Source organism: Limulus polyphemus, unplaced genomic scaffold (assembly GCF_000517525.1).
Source record: "Limulus polyphemus unplaced genomic scaffold, Limulus_polyphemus-2.1.2 Scaffold3717, whole genome shotgun sequence".
NCBI classification, from domain to species: domain Eukaryota; kingdom Metazoa; phylum Arthropoda; class Merostomata; order Xiphosura; family Limulidae; genus Limulus; species Limulus polyphemus.
The window spans coordinates 10338-31007 of NW_013669327.1; the positions used below are offsets into that span (position 1 = coordinate 10338).

General features: G+C 34.4%; 1 protein-coding gene across 1 annotated transcript in view; it reads left to right on the top strand.

Annotated features, from left to right (window-relative positions):
• Positions 1-906: 906 nt before the first annotated feature.
• Positions 907-20670, top strand: part of LOC106469900 (protein kinase C, brain isozyme-like) — an 80550-nt gene continuing 60786 nt past the window's right edge. The window contains exon 1 of the mRNA XM_013930420.2: positions 907-1115. Coding sequence (XP_013785874.1) covers positions 940-1115 — 176 coding nt within the window. The 5' untranslated portion in view covers positions 907-939. The remainder of the gene's footprint in view (positions 1116-20670) is intronic.

The window sequence follows — 20670 nt, forward strand, 5'->3', positions numbered from 1 at the left end:
AACTTCTAAGAAAGAACGTCAGAGGCGTCGCTAGGTGCTTAACATTCGTGGCCCGGGTCCAAAGGTGAGGGAAATTTCGGCGTTTCAGTATCATATCGATCACGGTTTTTCTATTCTGATTTTTCAAGTCACCAACTGTGTCAATGCGTAGCTTCACCTCTGAACTGAAGAACGTTATGTAATTGTAAGAACAGGTAAGAAAGGTTTATTTAATTAGCTATACTCATTACTAGATTATAACTTCAGTTTTATTCTAAGTAGGTAGCTTGCTATGATCCGAATTTAAAATTGATGTTAACTGTGTATGCATCACATTCGCAGCATTATGACTTTCTCTATGACTTACGCCTGTGTTCAAGCATAGTGAAACTTCAACTAAATCAGTAAATGTAAAACTATGATGATTTACCATCCCCTTTTTATATACGGCATTTTACACCCTAGTTTGGCCCATAAAAGGTAACCCTTTCCGAGAAATTTAGAACAAGCATACTCCCCAAAAGCTTTTTATCTTAAATTTTATTATTAGTGTTGATACTATTTGCCTTGTACTATAATATGCAATAATTATTACCCTTCGTTTAAAACGAACCAACTTGAGTGACAATATAACTTGTGTGTCTCATTGTTAAACTAAATGAACGCGCGAGATTATAAATTTAAGAAAACAAAAATCATAAAAGTTTTTCCACGCATTATTTGAAAGGTTGTTTTGTGCAAGTAAACCTTCGAAGAACGTGTGGAAAAACGCCTGGGCACAAATTACTTAAGTTATATATCTCATTCTCTGCATGCCGTGACGTATTTCTGTATTCTATCACGTTCGTTTTGAGTATACGATGAAATTATGGCAGTTCTGTACGATGTAGCTTAGCGCGTGCGCGTCCTGTTATAAAACCACCGGTAAGGGCCGGGTACTGGGATTAAGAAGCTGGAAAGATGGCTGACGACAGTAATGATGAGCCGGATTTGGCGCTTCTGAAAAACCCGTTTAAATTACGAGGGAGAAAAGGTGCCCTAAAAAAGAAAAATGTGTACGTTGTTAAAGATCATAAGTTTATTCCAAGGTTCTTCAAACAGCCGACTTTCTGTAGTCATTGCAAAGACTTCATTTGGTGAGTCGTTTATTAGTTCACGTTTTTCGTATTTCTTAAGTTTTCGTAACAGGTTAATAATAATGAGGCGTGGGCTTATAAGTTACACTTGAACTGAAGTTGAAGTTAACTTAGTACTGGTTGTCTAGCATTAAGAATATTAATATATAGAAGTTGGTTCAATAGGTGTAAGTTAAAGTTTCTTAAATTTTCAGCATTATAGTTTTCGTAATTCTAATTTGACGAATCAAGAATAGACTATACACAAATAAATTAATAATATACTTTAATATATATTACATTATCAGTTGCCATGTGGAAACTTTTTGCACAGAATAGCTACTTCTGCGGAGCCTAGGCCTATGTAAAGAAACAATGTGATATAGGAAGCAATGCATGTCGAACCGAATTATAATGTGATTTTTTAAAATTATATTTTACATCACACTTTTAGTTTTTCATTTACTGATTTTGTGAATAAGAGACTTGATTCGGTAAATATTCTAGAATGTGATAGTGTAATACTTGTGCCTGAATCTCGGCCAGTTGAGATAATATTAACTTACTTTAGTTAACAGTATTCAGCATTATATTATGTACTATATAACAGTTTAAACAGATAAACTTCTATATTTGACTTTGAGTAGGACGTGGCTGGCACAAACGCTTTTGAAGATTTTAACACTCTATTGGGGAAACATTAAAGTGTAAATTTTTTTCAAATTTTACATTTGATTATAATTATCTTAAAATGATTTTGAGAAATATATTCATGAAAGAACTTAGTATTAAAATGTAAGGACTTTTGTGCTTTATTATTGCCATATTGGTCATATGCAGTCTATGTTAACTAAATCTTTGAAATAATAATTTACGTAAATGTGAACAGGTAGATGTACTGGAAAGTACCTTTTTTTCCTAGGTCCTTGGTGACTTGGCACAGTAAGTTTGAGGCTTATGTGAGGAATTTGGATATATTGTAATCTCCAGGTTGTACGTGACACAGATGGTCCAATATACAGCTTTATTCTAACTGAATTCTCTTGAAATTTGTTCTTGCTCATTAATTTGCTTAGTGTATGTGCTCAGTGACGTGTTTGTTTCTAGAAGATAATCTTTTTTCACGATTTTAATAGGCTTTTTGTAACTAGTTTTGTACTTTTTTCTTTGATACTACTGTAGATGACTTTCCACTATCATTAAAGTATCTACTTTTACTGCTCTGCAATTATATAAGTCATTGAGAACTGATAGGTTTTTGTCTATTTATGTTTTTTAAATTTAATGTAAGACCTATTTTTAAGAGTTGTTTCTTTTATACTTTACTGTAATAATCTTTAATTTTTTTTCCTACTTAAAAAAGATTCCAACTATATATATCTCCACCTATTTTTACACATACAAACTTGAATTTGTGTACTTTGTGAAAGGACTCGTCCTACCTTTTGTCATTAGTAGTCTCTGATTCTTGATCTCTTTAAATATGCATCAGAATAGTAAATATGAGGTCATTTGCCTCTTTTGATAAGTTGCTTTTTAGTGAATTGACCCCCCCCCCCACACACACAAGAGGAACAAAATGTGAAGCCCCTCAAGGTTACCTCTAAATCCAACAAAACACTAAAAATAAATGTAACCTGTATGTACCTGTAAAAATGTAAATAAGTTTAATCCCAAACAAATTACTCAACAAATATAAACCTAGTATTCAATACAAAAGTAAGAAATTTCATCCTTCTAGTTCAAGATTATAGCTATGAAAAATAGGCTAAATAAAACGTTCTCTGGAGTCTTGAAGAGCTAAGAGTGATTTAATTTAGGTGTTTTCTCTGAAGCTTACAAGAGCTATGAGGTAAAATAATGTTTAAAATTGTTAAAAATTTGGATGAACTGCCTTCTGCCGGTTTGTTGGATTGTTGTATGAAAAAAATAACATGAAATTCTTCGTATCCTCCTTGTAATTCATAATTACAGCTCCATACATTTCTCAAACTGAGGTTTTGCCACATTTTAACACTAGGTTATAACAAAATTGTTACCACTAACAACAACAACAAAAAACCTGGAATTTATAGACATGGAACCCAACGTTAGTTATTTTAACCACAGTTAAGCTTGCAACTGATAGTTTAGTTTGTTTTTCTTGGTAATCCCACTCATAGGAGTAATTTTCATGGGGATGTGTCCCCCCACATTTTTTTTAAGGATAGAATAATTTTTTTGATAGAATACCCTAATGCATATCCTAGCTACAGAAACAACCCCATCCCTCTCCACTTGTAGTATAACCAGGGTTACATCACTGATCTCATTAAATTTTTTTTTCTCTCTAAGAAACAAATGTTTACCCCCCCCTAAAAAAATGGTCCTTTTCAGGTTTACAGTCACCTTCTGAGAATTGGAACTTTTTTTCTGCAAATGTTGAGTTCTTTTTAATTTAAATAATAATAAAATCTATGTAATTTTCCTTTCGCTGTTAGTGTACTATCATTGGAAATGCTGCTACTACTACTACTCTAGTAGCTATACACATTGATCTTATAAATGCTGAACAACAGTTTTAAGTTTTTTCCCAAGAAACTTTCTATTTATATTCTTCAAAAACAAGCCTTGTTTATCCCCCTCCTTCTGTTCTCTACCTCAATCAATTTTTATATTATATTGCTTTAAACTTTTCACCAAATTCCAATTTTAAATTACCAAGGAATAGTTGTGCAGCATCTTGTCAAAGGTATTTCTAAAGTAAAGGTACAGTAGGGGTACACACATCATCTCCACTGAAAGTAAAATGTGTGAAAAGACCAGCTGTTTGGTGAGAAACTTAAAGTTTCTAAAACTATAATGAGTATTGGTTACTAACTGCCATCTGCATGTTTTTTTTTGTGAAAGGTTATTTCTGTGAATAAATATTCTTCCTTTTTTATTTTCATAGTCATTAAGAAATATCTTGAAGTTATCTGATGGCACCTCTTCAAAATGTTTATTTAACCAAGACTTGGTAATACCAGTCTGTGATATCTGTATGAAGTAAACCTGTGTACGTCTGTGTTGGGCAACATGATCAGCATCTGTTGAATTTCTTGGAAAAGATGGATGAGTTCTAGTCACGTGTTAAAATTCACTGCCACAAACACATTTATCAATCTCCACCTTTCAGCCCTAGTCTACCGAAAACTAATGGCTAACCAAAATTCCAAATTGTAGTGCAGAAATGTAAACGTTCTTTGAAAAAAATGCTTCACCTGAAAAAAAAAGTATTAAACCAGCTTATTGTTGTATGTGTTATTGTAGTGTTGAAAGAGAGTGATTTAATGTTAGGTAAAAAAAAATAAACTTATGCTGAAGTCAGCCTGTTTACACTAAATTTGACAAGACTTGTGTGTAGTTTTGTGAAAGTATATTTTACTGTTGTGTGTATAGTTCTTTGTCTTTCACTTCCTTCCAAGTGAAAAACAACAATATTTAATCTCTTTTCACAGTGCATTGAATATTGGTCTGGAGGGGGAAGTAACTGTGGCTATAATTAATTGTTTTAAATAATGGTGGTATTGTTATTTTGAATGACTTTATTTACATCTTTATCATGCAAACTGCCAATGTTGATTTGATATATAATGAAATATCTGCACAATTATTACAGTCAGACTGTATTTCTCCCTTGCATCAATGTCCCCCCCCCTCAACCCCTGGCAACGAGCTTGATTGGAAGATTACCTCGTACAGCATAAAGTTGACTGTATCATGTTGATGGTAAAATATATTAACAGAAGTGTAATCTTCAATAACTAGTATTGTTCAATGGCTGGGACAAGACAAGTCTCCACTAGAATGCCTATCAATAGATCTATTGGCATTTAATAATTTTATTATTATTTTAATTACAGATGGAGGAACATACATACCATAAGTTGTACTGCTCGTAGAAACTGACTTGATGTCATGGAAAACTTTCCTTTTGAAAATTGAATGGGATAATTACTCTTTGTCATGCAAGACTAGCGAATTTCTCGGGTGTCACTTGGAATGTTGTTTTTATTTTATTCTTAGTACAGAAGAGGGTATTAGTACTGCTGTTGTATAATAACACTTGGGCTCTAGTAAATTTGTCTTTACTTTTAGTGTTTATACAGGATGTAACTTTTGTTTAGTTTTTGATTTAAAAAAAAAAAAAATAGGTGGCTAGATAGACTAGAAGACTTGGTACAGTAATGTGAGGTGTACAATATAAAATTTGTTGTGTAAGTAGAGATTCCAAGGGTTTAAAAATATGAGAATAGATAAAAACAAAATGGTTGTTAAGGCTTAAATCTCTCAACCATGATCAGAATGTGAATCAAATAGTTCTGATATGCACGTACATTTAAGAACGAAGGTGAAGTTTGACCTTTCAAGAGATTCTAATTGGAAAAGTATTATGGATAAGAGAAGCATTCACAAACAATTAACTTTTTTTTTTTTTATTGTGAGAGACATTGATGAGATTCTAGACCTGCATATTAATTTGTTTAGTTTGTCAAGAGAATTAATTTTGTTGGAAGGTTTGGTAATCCATCCTGAAATTTCATGACCAAATGAGATTTATCCTACAACTTTGTGAAATTTGAGTGTTGTATGGAGGTTGTAAAAAAAATAAAATAATAATAATAAATAATTTTAGAATTTTTTTTTTTAACTGCAATTTGCTAATTTTGTAACAATTTTTTTCCCTCTCTTCATTCTTTCTCTCTCTCTTTTTTTTTAATATGTAGACCCTGGTTGATGTTTCTTCATACAAAAGATGAATTGTGAAACTATTTTCTGGTGAAATTGGTAAACTTAAAATCGGTTAAAAATTGGCTTCTGGGTGTTACTTTTATTATAAGAATGTTTCTACTATGGTCCTTCTAGAGTCTGATTTGGGGTCTTGTGTATATACTGCTTATCTTAAGGAGTTGGACACCTGTTTTGGCAGGAAGTTATCCATATTAGGCTGATACTTGTATGCCTTTTATCAACCAATTCATGAGAAGTTAGTCTTGGAAAAAATACACCTGTTGTGATACATTAAGTGTTACACTAAGATGTGGACACTGGAATTCTCTACTTGTGTGAGAGAACTATTGTTGTTAAAAGTTTAGAATATCAGTTGAGCTGAAGGTTCTAGTGTTAAAATTAAGATTAAGAAGGTTATTGTGGCTTCTTCTGGATGTTCTTGATATGATAGAAAGGCCTGTTAGAATGATTCTAAAAGAGAGGTGTGGAAGAACTGGAAGGGAGGTATGATTAGTGTTTAAGTCCTAAAGGTCTATGTATATGTAACTGGTACAGTGATAAGGTTAGTGGAATACTGCACGAGACAAGTATGAACAGTAGTCAGTATAAGCAGTGGAAGTCTATACCTAGACAAATTTTCATTGTGAGGAACTTAAGTGTGGATATTTACTGATAGGTAGTTGGTTCAAATATATTTATACATCTGTTCAATAGGTGTGGATATTTACTGATAGGTAGTTGGTTCAAATATATTTATACATCTGTTGAATAGGTATTGTGTTGTAAAAGACTACACATAGCTTTTGGTAGTGAGCTCTATGGTGACTGTGGTGCTTGGAAGTATTCCATAATGCATGCATGCACGCACACACTTGTGTAAATTAATATGCTTCATAACAACCATTATAAAGTCATGGTGAGATGGGATGTATCAATATCGGAACTACGTCTTGATGTTTTATACGTAATGTGATGCCACCAAAAATTGATTGATTTTTCAGAATGGAATGTTACTTTCCAACTCAAAATAACCATGCGTTTGGATCATAAAGATGTGTTCTTATTGAGGATTTAGAATTTCTAAGAGGGGGGGGATATCCCTTGTAGTAAATGGCACTAGAAAACAAATGAAGATGGATCGAATTGGGATACTAAGATCATCCAGAAAGAGACCCGCAACAAGTTGTAATATACCCATGATAAGCAAAATGTGGCATCTTGTAACAGGTGAGAATTCAGGAACACATGGCAACAGTCCATAATATAATCAAAATAATCTCTATCTGGAAATGAGGTCAATAGGGTATGGTTACAACTAAGATAAGGCTTGCACTTGTACCTCCCTGAATAATGAAATGAATATTCATGTTATTTGATAGAAAGACAATCTAGTTAAGGCACTGGATACAGTGGCTATGGATTTATTTGGTATCACTGTTGAAATTGATGAGGCTAAACTGTCACTCGTGTGCACTAGATTAATTATAGAAAGCAAGCAAGGAGGAGTGGTGTGAATGGGACTTGACAACCTTACAAAGAAGCCTTTTGCAATGGAAACCACGCTGCAGGGCTATTATCTGTATGTACTGTCGTCATGTGGAGCATGACCAGATGTGGAAAAATGGATTGTAATGACGTGAAGGTCTAAAATTTGTTTAACATAGCGTGCTAAACCCTCCGTGCAATTTCTACACTGGCATGCGCTAAACTTACTAGCTTATGTACAAACAGCTTTTATCGATTTATGGATAGATAATTAGAAAATGTTTATCTTATAAACATTGTTTTCGCGATTACCGTCTACAATATGTAAATATTTTTCATAAGCCCGAGAGAAATTTTAATTGAACAGTTCTCAAACATGTACAAACATTTAATTAACACCATAGGTGGACGAATGATTTACCTGTCACAAACCAGCACGTGTCAAATCTAGGACAGAAGCGTACAAAAAACAACAACAACAACAACTCCAATTATTACAACGTAAGTGTATTTTATAGCTAAATCCCACTTATTATCAGGTATGTTTAAACAGTTGTATGTTAAAACTTATTCTATGCTAAATAGACATTATCAACCATATACCAAAAATTTGCTAACCGTGGGCAACATTGAGAACATATAAAGCACACACGCTCATGGCAAAAAAATAAATAAATCGGATTTCCATAGTTGTAGTGGGCTAATCACAGATGGCCTTTTGTGTAGCTTTATATTTAACACCCCCCTCCCCAATTATAATTCCTAGCATTTCTGTCTGTTTGGCGTTGATGTTCTATTCCTGAGGAATGCGGTCCAGGAGGGGAGGGGGGATATTTGTTCAACGCGACTTTGTAACGGGTTAAATCTTGTAAGGTTTTTCGTATCCCCATGTTCTAAGTAGTAACGTGACGTTTTCCGTATCTCCAACGTTCAAAGTAGTAACGTAGCTTAAATGTTAGATTGGTTGAAATAAATGTTCACTGATACGATTCCTATACTTATAAAATTGAGATTAATCATAGTTCCTTCTTGAAATGATTTAAATGGTCATATTGATAGTCAGTATGCCAGCGTTTAGCTAGAAATTATTTAAGTCGAACCTGGGCATATTATTAAATCTCACTTTTATTTACTTCCGTCTTCCGGTAACAAGATTTGTGAGAAATATGACGTTCGCTTCTGTTTTCTAACTTCTCGTATCTTGTATTATAGACAACCAGAATAAATTAGTAGTGTCGTTTTGAGTTCTCTTATTGATTGTAAAGCTTTATTTTATTACAAGTTACAGCTTTTTCCAGCAAGAAAGAATATTTCTGAATCGGGTGTGACGTTTTTACGATCACTGGTGCGATCATTCTCAAGTACACAAGTGTATTGGTACCTTATCCAATACGTTTTGATATTTTGTACGAAACATTTTATTCGGGAATGAGAAAAGAACTTTGTACAATGAAGGGAATGTGGCGTATATACTCTATGTATAAGTGTTTTTGTTTTTTAATGTGTTTTTACAATTTTTGTAAAAGCGTTGTAACTTTTAAGTTTGTGTATAATAAAATACATGGATAATCCAAGTGAAACTTTTAAGAAGAATAATATAAAACTATATCTAGTGTTAGGATATTAGAAACTGAATTATTATTATTTTCAAGCATTCAGTTTCAAAGATGTTCAACTCGTGCAGGCCGCATGCTCGTAGCTATTTTTAAGTCGTTTTTTCAAAGCGCGCACGTGTCGTTGTTGCGTGAACGCGTGTGTCGACTTCGTTAAGTTAATTTTGTTTTTCTACTGTACGACGTCGATATTAATATGGGTACATTTCAAAAGTTGTAATTATCTTGATTGTAAATCGTTGAGCACTGTAGCGTGTAAACCGTTATTCTTCCTGACAAACGGTTTCCTCTCACGAAACTATATATTAATGTGTGTGTGTGTATGTGTAAATAAATCGATAGTTTTAACCTTTGTGTAGATAACCATAAGTTACAGTTCATGTCATCGGTATACCAATTATCCCCCGGTGAGACAGCTCTAAGTTTACTAACTTACAACGCTAAAATCCGGGGTTAGATTCCCCGCAGTGGACACGGCAGATAGCCCAGTGTGGCTTTGCCCTAAAGCAAACAGTATAAAATTGTGTTAAAACTCGCAAGAGAAGCGCCACCTATGGTCCAAGACTAGTGTTTTGTAGATTCCCTAAGTAAGGTGTGCTGTTTGTGTATGTTCGTTGTTTCTTTCATTATAATGACCCCACCCCCTCAGTGGCACAGCGGTGTGTCTGCGGACTTACAACGCTAGAAACCGGGTTTCGATACCCCTGGTGGGCAGAGCACAGATAGCCCAGTGTGTAGCTTTGTGCATAATAACAAACAAACAAACAAACTTACCTGATATTTAGCCCCCAGTGGCACAGCGGTATGTCTGCGGACTTACAACGCTAGAATCCGGGTTTCGATACCCGTGGTGGGCAGAGCACAGATAGCCCATTGCGTAGCTTTGTGCATAATTAAAAACAAACAAACGCCAAACGAACTCGCAGTGATACGAGTCAATCATGTTACGATTGGTTCCACGATGTCGTATGTTAACGTCACTTAACCACATTCCAAGTAGTTTCAATTTGCTGCAGATTTCAGAAATATAAATTAAAGTTTGGAAAACTGGTTTCTAAAGGGGGAAAAAATGGTAAAAATATTTTCATTTTTTTTTAAATAATATATTTAATTAAATTGATTTTTGTAAATTTGAATAAACATGTAATTATTTACTAATTAGTCTAACTATATAACCTCACAAACTGACCTAACCAAATTTTAATTTATATTTCTGAAATCAGAATTAAAATCTACGTTCAAAGATATATATATTTCTTTCTATTTGAACGCGGTGCATGAAACAGAAAAGACCCGACAAACTTTAGCGTTCGTAGTTTAAAAAATAAATAAATTTAATGACCTCTTTTTAAAGAAAGTTTACACTCTCGTTTTCAAAGGGTCCATGTCAAACGGAAGTCTTCATTGTTTCATTTTTCGTCAAAACTATACAGAATTTATGAAAGTTAAAGAAAAAAAAAGGTAAAATTAATCAGCTGTATTCATTGTCGTTTTTATTCGGGAATCTCCATTGTAGGATGGAAAAATAATAGAATAATTCAACAAAGAAAATAAATTGCCAAAAAAAAAATTGTAGGCGTCGGCTACAAAAAATGAGTAGTTGGTGGGGAGGCTAAACATTTAATTTTCTTAATTTGGCCTAATGGAACCAGTGAATTATGAGTTGTATTAATTTAAGCCAGCTATACTAAACTTTTAAACCACTATTTTCTAAAAACGCTCATGTTGGTATATCTGAATATTAGGGTTTTATTTTATTAGTACACCATCGACAGCCCGTAACTATTACCTTAACACTTTCACACAATGTTGGTGATTAGCATATCCATTGCGTTTGAAATTTTGCGATAGATAAACAATACTAAGTACAACAACGAATATATTTTAATTGTTAGTTTTAACTCGAAGCCTAAAACGTTCACTTGTCTCGTTTGTTTGTTTGTTTGTTTTTGAATTTCGCGTAAAGTTACACGAGGGCTATCTGCGCTAGCCGTCCCTAATTTAGCAGTTTAAGACTAGAGGGAAGGCAGCTAGTCATCAGCACCCACCGCCAACTCTTGGGCTACTCTTTTACAAACGAATAGTGGGATTGACGGTAACATTATAACGCCCCCACGGCTGAAAGGGCGAGCATGTTTGGTGGGACGGGGATTCGAACCCGCGACCCTCAGATTGCGAGTCGAGCGCCTTATCCACCACTTGTCTTGCATGTACACTTACTAACGGGAATTTCTCGGGAATAAACTCTTGTATTATAAACATTTGTTCCAACTGTTGTTAGCCAATTAACCTTATGGTCTGTGAAACACAGGTGTACCATCATGTCACAGTAGTCGTATGTAAAATGCATTCGAATAGTCACAGTATATTTCTTTTGTTTTTGTTCTAGTATTTTGTTTTTAAAACTTTTCATTTCTTGATTAACGTTTTCTAAGATATGTATTTTATATATTTTTTTTCATATTCCCGCCCCCTGTTTTTATGAAAATTATGACGGATGAGAGAGAGAGAGAGAAGCAAATACGACTTTAAAATAATGAATCATTTTCTGAGTTTGAGTCGTCACTTGTATTCATTCATAGCGTAGTACGTGTCGAGCTTATTTCTTTACTCTATAAGAATAGATGCTTATAACGCTAGAAACAGGGTTTCGATACCCGTTGTGTAACTCTGCACTTAACAACAAACAAACCAACGCTGTATCGAATTCTTTTGTCCTTGGTCAAGTAAACTGTTCGTAAGATTGGCAACAAGTGTGTTGTTTAGTATTGAGATGGTCAAGTGTCTTGCAGGAGCATGTACTCCCAAATATACGTGTTACTTGTAACGTAATGAAGACGCACTGAATAAACAGGCTATTAATTAAAAATACAGGATATGCTGGGAATATATATATATATCTTCATTCATATCTGACTACAAAAAAAATCAAATATTTGGCCACTTATCTATGCTCTTTCGAAAGGTTATTTTTAAAACTAAAAATAAGTTAAGTTCCAATAAGTTAAGTACTCTCTCGCCCTTCCTTCAAAAGTATGAAATAGTTATTCATGTTTTCCCACTTATTAACAGAATTCGTTGAATTTGTAAACAGTTTTAGAAAATTACACAACGAAATTTCAATAAAACAAAACGTGTTCAAACATGCTTTATTGCACGTGCCTTTTCTTAAAATATAAAAACTTAACATATTTGTTATTAGAATTCAAAGACATAAATAATATTCTAGAAATTGTTTTTTTTAATCGTCTTGAGGCCACTGCGTTACATGACAATTACGATTTTAATATTTCTGAAGTAAAAATAAAAAGGGTTTTCTGTGAAGTTTTGACAACACACGGACAGAATTTAACATGTTAACTACAATAATTTCTCTTAGTAAGATTTATACACGTGTAACTTTTTTTTTGCGTATTTTTATTTCTTCTGCAATGTACTAACAGACGTTCATTTTTCCCAAGTTATGTTGTTACGCTGCTACAACTTGTCGAGAGTTGTATTTCAAGCCGACATCTAAAATTAAGGACGAATACATAATGAGGGGTTTGGAGGAGTGGTTTACAAAGCACACTTATGAACAAAATTCACACACAATATTTTGATCGTCAGCCACATAAAGTTTCAACTGATCAAATGAAGGTACGTATCCTGGATAGAGCCACGTGGAGCTGATCGGGAGAAAAAAGTGGTTATACCCCAGTGGGGGATACACAGAAACTTTTGGATATCGGTAAAAAGAAATGATCCCCACTACCGCAAGTCAGTCTCCTGTTTCACTCTAGCCAACCAACACTCAGTGTACGCGTCTTGCTTACCTCGCGCTTGAATTATGTTTCACTCTAGCCAACCAACACTCAGTGTACGCGTCTTGCTTACTCGCGCTTGAATTATACCGTCAGAATATACCGTTTCGTCTTATCACCTTCGCCCGTAAACGTGCAGTATAAATAGTTTTGTCAGAATATACAGTTTCGTCTACTAACCTTCGCCCGTAGACATGCAGTATAAATAGTTTTGTCAGAATATACCGTTTCGTCTAATCGCCCGTAGACGTTTAGTATGAATAGTTTTGTCAGAATATACAGATTCGTCTTATCACCTTCGCCCGTAAACGTTTAGTATGAATAGTTTTGTCAGAATATACCGTTTCGTCTAGTCACCTTCGCCCGTAAACGTTTAGTATGAATAGTTTTGTCACCATGGGTTCTCGGTTCTCATAATTGCGTTTGCAGAATTATTTGGTATTGAAATAATATTCTAGGAATACATACGTTTTTTTTTGTTTTTTTTAATGCTACTGGAAATCGTTTTAGAATTTTCGCGCGAAGCTACATAAAGGATTAACTACACTTTAACTTATTAACTTATTTTGAACTGATATTCTAATAATGCGATTGTTTAAGTGATGTTACATCAAACCTGAAGGCTTCTGCGATGGTCGAGAGATCTCATGAAGTTGTTAATATCGCGATGAAAATGTTATATATGTAAAATAATACAACATAAATAAAATCGGTAATAAATCAAAGTATCTTGTGGAATGCCTCTTTTTGCCCTCAATCGAACGCGAGCTGGACTGTAGGTTATAGTTTGTTTGTTTGTTTTGAATTTCGCGCAAAGCTACACGAGGGCTATCTGCGCTAGCCGTCCCTAATTTAGCAGTGTAAGACTAGAGGGAAGGCAGCTACTTATCACCACCCACCGCCAACTCTTGGGCTACTCTTTTTACCAACGAATAGTGGGATTGACCGTCACATTATAACGCCCCACGGCTGAAAAGGCGAGCATGTTTGGTGTGACGGGGATTCGAACCCGCGACCCGCAGATTGCGAGTCGAATACCCTAACCACCTGGCCATGCCGGGCCCATTAGGTTATAGCAGCGGATAAATCTAGACATACATGTATTTTTATTTTGTTAATGTTTTTTTTTTTTTAAGTTTGGAGTTCTGGAATATGGTTTTAGCTAGAATGACTTCTTTAGAAATAATTTTAATAAATGGTTGAAATATTAAAATTAATTTGTCGTAAAATGTCATTGGAGCGCGCGCGCACTAATTTTTATTTCTCTTTACTATACACTTGAGATCTATACTGTTGACCGTAAAGTAGATAAATATCACAGAATAAATAAATTTCCAACTTTTTATATAAGATTTGGAACGTGCAGTAAAAGAACTTTGTAATGTCTTTCTGTCTCACACAGTCTTTTTATTGTTTACAACGTTTTTCTCGGGCTTCATGTAATTTGTATTTATTCAAATTCGACTCTACTCCGTGAACCCCCAGCAAGCTGTACTTGCTGAATGTATAGTAGTTTCTTTTTTTTTTGGTGGGGGGGGGGGTAAACACGCGTTTCGCACTTTGGAACTATGAGTGCAGTGTAAAAGTGGCAGTCAAGTTCCATTTAAGAGTTGGCGTTGGGTGCTGTTGACTGGCTACTTTCCCTCTAGTCTATCGATTTAAAAATTGGGGAGGGTTCCGGTGATTTGTTATAATTGAAACCTGCTGTACTTTCCAGATGTAATGGCTTTTGAGTGGAGGGGGGTGGGTGAAGTACGCACTATTAGAATAAATGTACTCAAAATAGATGTGAAGTGTAATATATCACTCGTTTTTCCGGATACCGTGTACTGATTTCGGAGAGTTCCACCTTTCATCAGTAACCCTGAACAAAGAAAGGTAAATCGATCGAACCAGATTGGACGTCTTGTATTGGTCGAGCGTGTATTATATGTATGGTAGTTTGAGTTACTCTTTACTTACCACGGTTAACCTTATAACCTTCACAGGATTTGAAGAATATAGTTGGCATTGTTGGTAATAATTTATTTTTCTGAATCATTCAGCGGACAAGTTTTTTTTAAAAATACTAAAAATAAAAAAATATGTTCACTGTCGTGAGTAAAAGAGAATCCGACACACCATATACTGGTCTGCGCTTTTCCAAGTGTTTGTTTGAACATTTTGAGGTATACTAACCTGACGACGAAGCTCCACCTACGATTGTGTTACAGTTTTATAGAAAGCGGTTTTGTGACTTCAATATCTTGTCAGATGGAAGTCTCTCCCAACAATGAGTCATCTGTGCACTGGTTTGGCTTTAGGGATCTTTAACCTGAAGACTTATTCAGCAACTATCTTTTCACAGAAAAAAAGAACGGAAGAAGATTAATATAAAGAAGTCGTAGAAAACCAGCGAGCTTTTTAACGTGTTAAGAAGAGTTAAAAACATTAACAGAAAACTAGTGTGTTGCGAAACGTCACGGCCAAAATATTCATGGAGTGATGAACGTAATTACTAAAAAAAACGTTTCGTTTGTAGTAAACATTTACGTCGTACACTTACAAACTTATTAAATAAGCTACAACAAATTCAAATAAGGATATTTATTGATGGTTAATTAACCCTTTGCATATAGTCCTAACAAAAACCACCCTAACTTCTACCAGTGAATTGAAACGTTTATGTAAGAAAATTTTGACCCCCCCCCCTAAAGTTAATACCGCAATAGGAAATTTTGATGTGAAACTGCCCTTCCTTTACCCCCAACCCCAATGAAAATAGTAACAATAGCCGGTAAAGGTTCTCGTGATTTATACAGCAGTAATGCTGCGATGACGTTAGGATGTTAGTAAGTTGAAATACTTTTTCTAAGACCTCGGTGTAACGTGCTTTAATTTTCTCTTTCGGGTTAAACCCAACGTAATAATTGTTTTTGATGGGTAAAAGATATTTATATTAAAATACTTGTGGGTTTTTTGGGAAGAGAAAAAAAAACGCACCATTTTCTTTATAGAATTAAGCTGCAAGAAGTCGTACACATGCGGCAGACAGTTAAGTATTGATCTCGGACTTCAGGTCGATATTCCAACTCTACAGGCTTCTCTACCTGAACCCCTCACTCCGGGAATGTCGCTCTGAATTAAATGGATTATCCTTGGATGACGTGAAAATTGACATTTGAATTACCGGCGAAATTTATAAAAATGCAAAAAAAACACACACACGAAAATAAAAAATAATAATAATCCGCTTATTCTACACAAGTTTAACTGAGCGTCGGAAGTATATTCACATTCAACAGGTTGTGCTCCACGTCAATCGTTGTCTCGATTTTTATGTATTAAAATTTTAATAGTTTGTCATCCGCCCGTGCAGTTCTTCTCTTAAAGTACTGGCCCTTCTGAAAATATCTAGTTGATATTCCAACTCTCTCGGTTTGTCGTACGTCAACGCTGTATATGATAATTTGAATTGTTTTTTTTTTCGTTTTCTTCGAATCTATCCCCCCCCCCCCCCGGTACCAGAACTATGAATGGTCGTATCTAAATGGTGTCTGGAAACCTAATTAAGACATAATTTTGAATACCTAATTCCTGTTTTTGTCATTTGTCTAAACTATACGTATGTTACATTTGTCATAAGCATTTTTATTTTTTCATACAAACTTCCAAGTTTCTAATATTTTGGAACTTCTTTTGTGATACAGGTTTTAAAGAGTATATTGTTATTATTAATTCATCATTGTCTTTTTTTTTATCTCCCCCTGGGTTCTTTCTTTTTATAATTTACAAATGATAATTCTATCGTTGATGGTGATGTGTTCGTTTCCGATTTGTGGACAAAAACAACAACTCAACTATGGACTTTTTATTTCTTCTGATATTTTGTGTTCGATACTCAAAGATTAAAGTTCGTGACGTGAAATATTTTGCCTTTAGTCGTTTTTTCGGCATATATGGAAGGAACTTTGCTCAATCTATTACATATCCTAGATAGTGCCAATAAAATAATTAGTATTTGTGTTTTTAAACTTTATTTCGTTCATTGTCAAAAGAAAAATTGCTAAATATTTGATTGTTAAGTACAAACAACATCGAGAATCGAACCCCGAATTCTAACCCTAGATATTTACACGTTAAATGGACAACATTTGCCGAATCCATCTTAAAACACATTTAAAATGTATTCTACTTTAAGGACTGCAGCTCTTAACTTTTACAACCAACCACGTGTTGAGCTACTCTGGTCAGTAGCGAGAAAAATCTATAAACTTTGTTGACTTGTTATCGTAAACTGTTTATTGGTAAGTGTGGCTACTGTGTTTTTTTTATATAATCAACAATATTACTATTTTCTAAACTTGGACAAACGTAATCGATCTTTTTTTTTTTACATAGTTTACGTTGAAACTTACGGCATTGATCAACAGTGACAAGGTTATATTAAGTTTCGCCGAATCGCTTTACCTCAATCATTAAATAAAACGTTGCAGAATCCGTTGTTGATACGTAATCATCATTTAATAAGGTTGTGAACGTGCTGATGGCGAGATGGTTTGTCTGTGGTGTGTTGATCTTCGCAATCGATCGGAACGACTCGTAGTCGTTCTAGTGATATAAAAATATTCTGAATTCTCTCTCTCTCTCTCATACACACACTCACACTGTATTATATTACGTGCCTAAAGTCTGGCGAGTCAAGTTATTTTGATAACTAACCGTATTATAGATTGTGTCAGTTAAGCTGTCTCAACATTTTGTGTATGCAAGAAGAGAGAGAGAGAAAAAAGGCAAAATTTTGATACTTGCCCCAAAGACAGTCCTTACACTACAGTATATCCTTGTTGAAAAGGAGCGATCATATTTCTCAACAAACATCATTAGAGTCGGAATGTTTAAGATTTTTTTTTAAGGATATTTGTAGGAGTACTACAAACTCACGAAGAGCAGTAAAGATACCGGTATTAGTTTAAAGAGTCTTGTATGCAACCAGTTATGTAGCTCTAAAATATTAGGTGACTACACTTGTGTATATTATTTAGAATATTCGCCAAGTGAATTGTGCGTAATAGCAATACAGCTGCTTAAGTGCTTCTTGTACACTCGAGTTACTGATGCCGTGACTCAATTGTACAACAGATTGAAGAGTTAAGGCTGACTCTCACTTATGGATAAGTTTCAGCCGATAGGTGCATAAACGTCCCTTAATGTTCCCTGTGTTTAGGAGAAACAGTCATTTCTGTGATGTGAAAATGTTCGGAATTCGCACAGACGTAGATTGTTGTTGCTATGGGTAACCAATGTCCATAAGTTTTTGGAATATTATTGAAAGAGTGCAGTGTTAAAACGTGAGTGACGCTATAAACACCCCTCCCGTTCATACAGATGGATAATTGACAATTCAAGTCTGCTGGCTCGTCTCAATTCAGCTAGCTACAAGTCGGATTTTAAAACATGTTTCGTTACGTTGTCACACAACGCTGGTTGATCATGCAAGTTTATGTTTGCAGAACCACAGAAAAGGTTTACATCCAACCAAAATGTTTTTGGTCAGTATTCAATTTCGTACAGTTACACTTGACCGGAAGTGGACATGAAGAAAATATGTTGATTAAAGATATAGGTCACTGGAACTGTGGTCATGATCTCGTGTGCCAGATTAGAAACAAAACAAGTCCAACAACAGGAAATCAGCATTTCCGCTCTTCTTCTCGGCCAACTCCTCTCGCTTGATCTGCAAGCAAATTAAAAATCACGAAAACCATAGGAAAGTCTTCAGGGTTTTAAGTTTTAATTAACTTATGAGCTTCAACTACCGTACAGACCGAGTAATGGGGCGAAGAGAAATCAACAAATTTTGACCAACCCCTGCGTTATTAAACCTAAATACCTACCAGGATTTGATTGGAATCTGTGGTCATGCTTTTATATATAACGTTTCTTGAGAAGATGTGTTGTTAACGAATTTTATTGGACCTGGGAGGGTCAAGTGCTTTTTTTTTTACCCTCCCCCGAGACAATTCGTTTGTGTGTGTACTTTAATTGTACTTTGATACTGGATATGTTAAAAGTATGTTTCATGTTTTAAACTTGCTTTGGCTGGCTAAATCCTTAAGATAACTTTCATCGGCCCGAATTGGTATGGATTGTTTTATTTCTGCAGCTTGATGCTGTTGTTTAGGCTCGTCCAAGACAAACTGCAAGTTTTTTTGTTTTTCGAGGGCAGCGTGCTGGATACTTCACGTTCGAGTTGCTAGAGTTAGTTTTTGTTCCGCTCTGATGTGATTATTTCCCACTGTATAAAATGTTGGATTCATTTTTCTGCTGTCCGTAAATGTAATACGACACTTGCCTTTTCCTGCCACGACCTTTTATGGACTGGTATCTTTATTTACACGATCACATACATACTTAGTACACTTTTAAGATGACCGGTTCTACATCCTCACAACATTATAAACATGATACAAAAAACACTTAAAGCACAATCGCAGTTAAACAAACATTCTCCCCCATCCAACAGCTTTAAATACTGTATTTACTTTAACAGTCATATGTTTACATTTGGTTGTATCTGTTAACAGGACGACAAAACTTGTTTCTAAAATAAATGTCCTTTACGTACACCTTATAATTCCCCCACCCCACCTCAGGGTAGGTAACAGGTCACTAAATACAAAAACAACTTTTTGTGGAATATAGTTTGTTTGTTTTTCAAAAAAATGTTTATATGTATAAAAATAAAATTATCGATGTATTTTACCAAATCGCCACAAGGTATCGCATTGTAAACACGGGATTTTTGTGTTGCATATATTAGAGATATGTCGATATTCAGTAGCAGTGAAATATTAGAATTTTACTAGGCTTAACTTGTTATAATTTTACTAGGCTTAACGTCCTCGCTAGAAAAACGTGAGCTTTCTTAGGCTTGGCTTTCACGTACCGGACATTTAGCGCCTCCAATATATATTGATTAAACTGCTGTATGTAATCCATAAAATATCAAACATTACCCAAGTGACTGTGTGAATATATAATCAAGAAAGTGATAATACTTATAAAAAAATTCATTCCTACATAAATAATAATATACATAAAAAACTAATGTTTTATTATAATGCAAATTTCTACTTGTAAATCCGGCAAACAAAAAGTCCGTATATGTAATAATAGGTTACTTCAGTCTTACGTGACAACTAACATTTTTATTTGTTACAATATCAAAATTCTTTTCATGACGGAAAATATTCAAATTATTGTAAAATTTAGAAAAAAAAACATAACAATAATAATAAAACAAATTTTCCATTTGTGTCTAGTGGTCCAGAATAGGGGACGGAGAGGACAAACGGTTCTGCAAAATAAAATAAAACCAAAAAAACGTTTGAAACGCCTGAAGTCGTGTGTGGTTTGGGTGTTTTAACGTTCATATTTTAGAATGAATGTATGTGATAAAAATTGGTCATGAACACGAAATTCAATATAACGTTTACAGTTCTGGAAATACGACAAATTCCACGTATTTCTTTATCGGATAATTTCATTCTATCTCCCCCCCCCCCCACACACAGAGTTTACTGAAGATTACGATTAACTCTGACTGACATATTTGAAATTTCCTTATCGTTCCTCAAATATTCTTGTTTTTATAAGTAACATAATTATTGGTTGTCGTCGGAATATGAAGTTTAATTTTCTGGCGTTGGTTAATAAAATACATATAACAATAGGTTTTAGTTTTGTTTGAAAAATATAATTCGTTTCATTTGTAAGTTTTATCTTCAATCGGATATAGAAGAAAAATTTGTTAATAAAAAAATTAATGTTATGATTAATGATATTAAAACACCGTTCAAGTTTTAATACCATGGTGCATTACGGGTAACATCGTTCAAGTTTTTAATACCATGGTGCTACACGGGTAACATCATATATACA